The sequence below is a fragment of the Babylonia areolata genome, chromosome 2 (assembly GCF_041734735.1).
Source record: "Babylonia areolata isolate BAREFJ2019XMU chromosome 2, ASM4173473v1, whole genome shotgun sequence".
Classification (NCBI taxonomy): Eukaryota; Metazoa; Mollusca; class Gastropoda; order Neogastropoda; family Buccinidae; genus Babylonia; species Babylonia areolata.
Window position 1 is genome coordinate 57,597,049 of NC_134877.1, and position 8,683 is coordinate 57,605,731.

Genomic DNA, 8,683 nt, shown 5'->3' on the forward strand with positions numbered 1-8,683 from the left:
ACATCTGTACAAACATATAAGAAAATAAAGGGAAAATCTCTGACCAAGACCCTCCTTGCTAATCGGTGATTAAAAAGTTCTGAATGATGATGAAAAGGTAAAAATCTATTCAATCATTTTGTTGTCAGCCACATTGTAAGTTTACATAAATGTCTTCACTTCAAAAACTGTGTACATTTTATGTTGAAAACGAATTTGAAAGAATGCATCTATTTTTCTTTTCAATTAACAAAACATAACATATCACATAATATATAAATTCATTCATAAAAATCATACAACTGTTCATACATTTGACTTCTTGTACATCCATCCATTCATACACAGACACACACACACACATGTATATATATCTGCATAATTATGAATACATAAGCATGCACACATATGTGTATAACATAACATGACATTACACAACATTACAAAGTATTACATGGCATTACATGGGGGGAAAAGTATGTATCTGTGTGTGTGTGTGTGTGTTTGTGTGCGTAATGTGCGTGCGTGTAACTGTGCACACATATCAACAATTAAAAGAAAAAATCTTAAAAAAGAATAGATAGATAGGTATATATATATATATATATATATATATATATATATATATATATATATATATATATATATATATATATATATATACAGAGTGAGAGAGAGAGAGAGAGGAGATCCCTGACCCCAACATGAGAACTGCAGCCCATCTTGGTTGAGTGGACCAGGCATTTGCCCAGGTTGAGGCTCTGGTCGTTGTGGTGACACTCTGCCAGACACCACTCCATGTTGGCCTTTACTTGCTGTATCAGAGACTGCACACACACACACACACACACACATGCATGCACACACACACACACACACACACACGCACACATACACGCACGCACACACGCAAGCACATGCACACACACACACGCACACACACACATACATGAGAGCACACCCATCCATACACACAAACACACACATTCACAGCTGTACAGTTGCACATGCCAGCTTGTGTACAATATTACAATGATGCTGACACATTTGTGTGTACATGTTCCAAAGCACAAACACACATTCACAAGCACACAGTGGTACAGTGCAGTAACATGTGAGCACACCCTTGCATACATTCATACAAAAAAGCACACACACACACACACACACACACACACTAAAATACACATAAACACTAAACTCCACCCCACACAACCCCCCCCCCCCCCCCCCCCCCCCACCTCACCCAACCACCCGCCCACACTAAAATGCATACACTTCACGAAGAGAGATGACCGTGATGCATTTTTTTAAAAATGTATGTACCACCACAAGCATAATAGGTGCATTCAAATACTTCTATTGTAATCATGTAAGCACACAGAGCAGTCACAAAAACAGGTGCAGTACATGCACACAGTCACACCCTCTCTCATATACACACACACATACCCTCTCTCTCTCACACACACACACCCACACACAAATCACCAGGGCTCTCGGATTCCAAATGAACTGAAAAGCCGGTTTCACCCTGGTATGTGCCTCTTTCCTTTTGGATATTTCGACCCTCAATTTTGAAAGGTGGTCCCTCCACCCTTCTCATGTTTTTGTATTCTTTATGACAGACAGACATGGACAGAACTTGACACAGACAAACACGCTCACCCCTTAAAGTGGGCTGCAAAATGGTTTCTTGTTCAGTTAAAAGAGAACAACATGTTAAAAAAAAATAAATAAATAAAAAACAACAACAACAACAACAACAAAAAGTAAATGTTTGTGGTATGAGGCTAGGTGTTGTGCAAAACAACAGCCCTTAATTTTTTTTTTTTATTATAATGCAATACATGAATGCAAGATGAACATTACACATGAAAGTATACATAAATCACAAAACGTAGAGTGGCAGTACACCAAAGTAAAGAGACTGGTCTTTCACATTTAGCTTTACAAAACAAGACACCAAAATTTGGGTCTGTAATGTTCAAGAGATACCACAACATTTCTGCATTTGCGTGGAAGCCCTGCACAAACGCACACACTGTCTCAGTTATTCTCTTAGATTGTTCTTAAGTTAATGTTGTAAATAGTGTTGTTTTTATCGCTTTCCCTTCCCCCTCTCTTTTTTATCGTTTTTTTCATGTGTAATATCACTTAATGTGGATAGACATTAAATGAAACTGAACACTCTCTCTCTTCATCTATTTGGAGGTGAGTTCGTGTTTTCGTGCTGTCAACATCCTTCGGAGCCCTGACAAACTTGGTTCAATTTTATTAATTATTTTTGGATTACTTCACTTAAACTGTATGATTCTGTGGCCAGAGTGTGTCTGAAGACCATGCCTGTCGACAGTGCAAGTTTCAGGTCGGTGTGTGGCTATTTTCTATGGAAATTTTAGACTTTCATGTATCGACGTGCCAAGTCAGTGGCGACATTGCAAACGAAAACCACGCACGTGCACGTGCCAGCTGCATTGCTTGGCTCTAACTGTATGACAGTTACACGTGACTAAATGCTAACGTTGACCGAATTACGCCATTGGTCAGTTCCGGACGACACACAGAAAGTGGCGGGTTACGACCACACAAGGCTCTTCCGTCCGAGCGAGACAACTGGCTCGTGAACGGTGGCATGGCAGGTCAGCGCGTGCAAGGTGTGCGTTGTTGGCTGTCATCGTTGCCAGCTTGCTGTTGTGTGCTGGGAATGCAAAGTCGAACCCGGGACCTGGTAGACATGGTGATGACACTGAACATCATGCTTCTGAAGAAAGTGTGGATAGTTTTCCTGATGCTGACAGCAACTTGAAAACCTTGTTGTGCTCCATGTTTGAACAACAGCAGAACACACAGGCAAACTTTGATTCCTTTACACAGTTTCAGTTTCACTTTCTCAAGGAGGCGTCACTGCGTTCGGACAAATCCATACACGCTACACCGCATCTGTTGAGCAGATGCCTGACCAGCAGCATAAGCCAACGCGCTTAGTCAGGCCTTGAGTGCATGCTTACATATTTGTGTACCTATGAAAGTGGATTTCATTTTACGTAATTTCGCCAGAGGACAACACTCTCGTTGCCATGGGTTCTTTTTCAGTGCGCCAAGTGCGTGCTGCACACGGGACCTCGGTTTATCGTCTCATCCGAAAGACTAGACGCTCAGTTTGATTTTCCAGTCAAACTTAGGAGAAAGGGCGAGAGCGGGATTCGAACCCACACCCTCACGGACTCTCTGTATTGGCAGCTGAGCGTCTTAACCATTCTGACACCTTCCTCCTTTACACAACAGCTGGGTACTGTTCAGGACAGTTTGAGTGATCTGGGGCACTGAGGACATGACTGATCTGTGTGCTTGAACTACACAGCTGGAGGAAGATGTCAGAGTTGTGCGTGAAGTGTGTCAGGAAGCCACCAGTGTTGTGTCTAAGTGGAGGAGTGGATGGAACAGCTGGGGAAGAACATTGATGAGAAACTCGATAAACTTGAATCCTTCTCTAGAAGGGACAATCTGAAATTCTTTGGAATTCCAGAAGCGATTGGTGAAACGAAAAAAGTGGTGGACACTTTACAGAACACAGTGCCTGGAAAAGACTGGTCATTAAATGATTTTATCGGTGCTCATCCTATCGGCCCATGTCGTCCCGGTAACGATGACAACTCAACCAGGCCCCGCCCCATGATCGCCAGATTCTCTCGGTGGTCAGACAAAATCATGGAAGTACTGACCAAAGGCACGGATGCACTGAAGAGTAAGGGGGGGAGGGGGTGAAAAAATGGCTTCTGACCTGACTACCAGACAACAACAGATCATCAAAGATCACCGTGACCGAGGCCAGCACGCACACTTCAAACGTGACCGGCTGATCGTGACGGGACCCATTCAGCATCATGCGATACACACTTGACAGACGGCTGGACGCACGTGGTGGGACAGATGTCAACAACACAGCAAGGACTGCCAGCACAGAACCGCAGCAGAGATTCCGGAAACCTCGACTTGCACGTGCCGAGGAGCTGCGCGGCTGCTGCCTGGTCACCAACCAGCTGTGTGAGCGATGGACGTGGTAGCACCACCCCCACCCCCACCCCAACACGTCTTGCGTCACTGCCGGTGACAACAGTGAACGACAGGAGCATAGTGGCCGTGACGTCAGCAACTAACAGCGGGGATTCCCCTGTCAGCCAACAGTCCTGTGCTGCCGCCACGTCACAAGCACACCTTGACTCTAGCCCCCCACCCCCACCTGTATACCCCTCTTGTGAAGAACAGCACGTGAAAAGTGCCAGTGTCAGTGTTCAGGCACGAGATCAGTATTCGCAGAGTCGAGGCCAGTCTGTTGACAATTCACGTGGATGTGATCGTGAACAGACACGGCTGACAGACAACGTTAGGTCGGGTAACCCGGAATACGGCCTGGCCCATCCCACTGTTTCTGTCACTAACAGACATGACACTCAATCTGTCACGAACCAGTTTGAAAACGAGGACAGCCTGATAGAAGAACGTGTTACTTTATATATATATATATATATATATATATATATATATATATCATACGATATTAAAGGTCTGGTGCGAATTTATGAACCTGACATGCGAACTTACAAAGGAGCTTTTGATTTCGTTCTTCTACGTATTAAATACTGGTTACGTCTTTTGAGAATGCCTTTGAACAGACTCCCCTTAAAAGCTTACAACATGTTGCTAACTTTGCATAATCAAGTTAAGACTACGTGGGCATCTTCTGTATGCTATCTTTTATGTTGTTATGGTTTTGGTCATGTATGGCAGAGTCAGGGTGTTGGTGACTGTAGTCAATTTCTATTAAGTTTTAAAAATAGATTGAAAGAATGTTATCAGCAAGACTGGCATTTTGAGATAACTACTAGAGATAGGTTTTCTTTTTATAGTTCATTCAAGTCGTCGCTTTCTATTAGTTCATAATTGGTGACAAATGTTCATCACATTAAGGTGCATAATGCATTAACGCGGTTTAGACTTGGTGTCTCCCCTTTGAAACCTCACCGCTTGTGTTACTGTCAGAATGTTTCCTGGAATAGTTTGAACTGCCCGTTTTGTTGTTCCATTAAAGAAACAGAAGTCCATTTTACACTGGTTTGTTCAAAATATAAAGAACTTAAAGACAAATACATACCTTCAAAATTCTGTAATAATCCATCAAGTTTTAAATGATTCATTCCCGCAGCAAACGAAAATTGTACAGTCATGAACAACCTGGCTATGTTCATTTATAAAGCATTACAAATGAGACAATTATCAGCTTGTTAGTATGCTTTCAATAGTTTTGCCATTTTGCCATTCTACCCTCAATAAAACATTTTTTATTTGTCATCTCTCTCTCTCTCTCTCTCTCTCTCTCTCTCTCTCTCTCACACACACACACACACACACCACACAAACACACCTCTCTCTCTGTCTTTATGGGGTTCAATGGCATCATAATCCATTATCTGTACAAATATAGATATTTTAAACTTCAAAAGCGTAGGACACATGTCCTACCTCAAGGCAAATTATTAGGCCATTTTGGAAATCTATTAAAAATGTCATTTTCAAAAGCTATAGGTCTAGTGTCCCAAGTTTGCCACCCAAATGAATCAATACATCAATTGGTGGGCGCTAAAGCTGAATGGTGAAAGTATTAGACTTTCAATCTGAGTGTCCTGTGTTTGATCCTAGTAAAGGTGCTTAGTGGATTAAGGGTTGAGAAATTTCTGTTCTCCCACGTCAAGAGATGAGCAGACCTGTTGGGGTCTTAATCCCCTTTGTGTTTTTTTGCATAAATGCAAAAGCTCAAATCTGCAAAAACCTACAGCCCATGTTAATGTTCTGTGTTTTATGGAAACATGAAAATATCCACTTGTACACACACACACACACACACACACACACACACACATATATATATATATATATATATATATATATATATATAAGAGTAAACATTGGAGGTGCAGCCCATAAACACTGACAGAAAGCAAAATATAAATATATTTATACATACATGCACACATAGACAGATAGATAGATGATTTGAATGCTTCCAGATCTTAAACACAGTAAGATCTTTTGGACCTTCTTTCCCATCCCTTCACCTTACTCCCTTCCTCTTCCTCCCTACCCCCAAACTCACCTGTGACAGGACGACCCCTCCATCCAGGTAACAGTAGGGTTTCCCGGCCTCTGAGCCCTTGGTCAAACCCATGTGCACGTGCTGGCTGACACTGATGTGGCTGAGCAGGTGGAACATCCGCTCTGCCCGCAGGTATGCCTGGTCCGTCAGGAACAGGTAGTAGTCAAAGGCATCCAGGAACTGATCAGTGACGTACTTCAGCATGTGCACCGGGATCAGGTGGGCGTGGTTGTCGGCCATTTTCACAATGGTCATGCCCTTGGGCATGGTCGGCGCGTTGCCATCGATGAAGAACACCATCTTGTTGACAAACTTGCCCACTGTCCTGTTGACAGCCACACCCAGGGTGTTGATGGTGTCCTTGGAGGTCACCACACCCACAAACAGCTTCTCCCGGATGGCCAGCTCTGTGGAGGCGTAGCGGGGACGGACGAATGTGGATTTAGCGCCCGCCGTGTTGCTGCCGCCTTTGCCGGTCTGCTGTGGCGGACGAATGCGGGGTTCGAACGACTCTTTAGCTGGGTTGGGCTTCAGGGACTTGGGGGCACGGTGAACCCTCTCCTGGGGGTCTTGGTGGAAGAGGAAGGTCTCGCAGCTGCTGGCACTGAAGGGGACGTACATCAGGCTGAGCGCCATCCCCAGGAACAAGCCCAGGGCAGCGGGCATCAAGACCTTTGCCCATCTCATACACTTGGTGTCCATTTGTGGCATCTTCCTGTGGCTGCAACACACCAATACTTCCACAAGTCATACACACCTTGGCTTATTCACAACCAAGGGATCCTTATTTTATCAGGACATAAAAAGTCTAAAGTCTTAAGACTTGGTTGGAAAACAATGTAAAAATGAAGCACCTAGATTTCAAAGTTCATACTGTCCGAGTTTTGACTTGTTGATGTAAGAAACATGGGTGTTTTCTTATTACAAATAATGAACAACGAATACTGTCTCATGTCAGAATCATCCTAACATACAGTGACAATTGCCCACCATTTGTTAGCAAGATATGATGTTGTACAGTGAAATTGTCTTTTTCACATTCTGTTTTTGTGTGATTTTTCCAGTCTCCAAAGTAAACAGATGTGCAGACCTGCTACTGCCCGAACCCTCTTTGTGTGTATACGCATGCAGAAGATCAAATACGCACGTTTAATCCATGTCAGCATTCGGTGGGTTATGGAAACAAGAACATATTGGGCATGCACACACCCCCACCCCCTAAAAATAATAAAACATCAACAACAACAACAACAAAAACGACAACTACAACAACAACAACAAAAGAAAAAAAAGAAAACGGAGAATGCCTGCCTATACGGCGGGGGTAAAAACGGTCATACACGTAAAAGCCAGTTGTACGAGTGAACGTGGGTGTCGCAGCCCACAAACGATGAAGAAGACTGCCAGCAACAGTGACAATAAGTTTAGACAGTACCAAGTTAAGTTGTCCGCCTCCCTCTTTCCATCCTCACTCTTTCCTCTTTCCGCTTCTATGGGATCACGAAGGACTGGAGGGGTGAGGACAGGGGAGAACTGAAGACTTGGTGAAACTATACAGGTCGATACCAATCATTACACAATTCACTTCCCAGCTGTTTCTGCCCCATGTGTTGGTTTGCGACCAATATTCATCACGCCTACCTGCGCACTTCTGAATCGCACAAGCCGGGTGACCAACTAGAAGGCTTTTTCTGTACACCCTCTACTAGGGAAGATTTGATGTTGATGTCGATGAAATCAGCATTAAGACGTTTCAAACTGAAACTGAGCTTACATAAGACCTGAAGAATAAACAAATTTCTGTGTTGCTAACTAGAACAAAACCAAATAAACATAAAATAAAAACCCTAATGCCTCATGTGAAAATGTAAAAAGAAAGAAAAAAAGTGTGTGTGTGTGTGTCTGTGTGTGTGTGTGTGTGTGTGTGTGTAAGTAAATTGAGAGAGAGTTTGTGTGTGTGTGTGTGTGTGTGTGTGTGTGTGTAATCAAAACCATGGTGCTTGTTTTCACAAAAATAATAATAACAATTTTTAAAAAAAACCCTCTCATTCATGACTTCCACTCCCCTCCCCAACACTCAACTCGACACTCACACCCATATCATTTATCAGTCTTCTAACCAAACACCCCTGTCTAAATAAATTATGGTGACATTACGGCAACTGTGCCTGTCTAACTCAAGTAACAGCTTGCAGGAAGCAGCCATTATAGCTAACTAAAATGTCACGGGCGCAGACATCATGTCAATACTGAATGAGATGAGTTTCACAGGAATGCAGTTGTCACTCCCCTTCACCCCGACCCCTAAACCCCTTCCACCTATCCCCCACCTTTTCCTGCCTCTCACCCCTTTCCTCTTCTCTTCTTACACACTCCCCCGTCCTTTTCCTGTATTTCGTTTTCTTTATCAAACACACACACACACACATACACACACACACAGAGAGAGAGAGAACAAAATTTGGACAGGAACTTAAGTGGTTTATAACTCTTAAAATGTTTATTCAAGGTTTCGAAAATAGTTTTACATTACAGTTCAATTGAAAACAA

The 8,683-nt window shown here is 43.1% G+C and overlaps 1 protein-coding gene across 2 annotated transcripts in view; it reads right to left on the reverse strand.

Annotated features, from left to right (window-relative positions):
- The window catches only part of LOC143275605 (chondroitin sulfate synthase 2-like), a 39,439-nt gene that overhangs the window by 21,458 nt on the left and 9,298 nt on the right, over positions 1-8,683 (reverse strand). For both annotated transcript variants that reach the window (XM_076579836.1, XM_076579846.1), the window contains exons 2-3: positions 6,134-6,854; positions 678-806 (exon numbers count right to left, since the gene is read on the reverse strand). In XM_076579836.1, coding sequence (XP_076435951.1) covers positions 678-806; positions 6,134-6,844 — 840 coding nt within the window. In that variant the 5' untranslated portion in view covers positions 6,845-6,854. The remainder of the gene's footprint in view (positions 1-677; positions 807-6,133; positions 6,855-8,683) is intronic.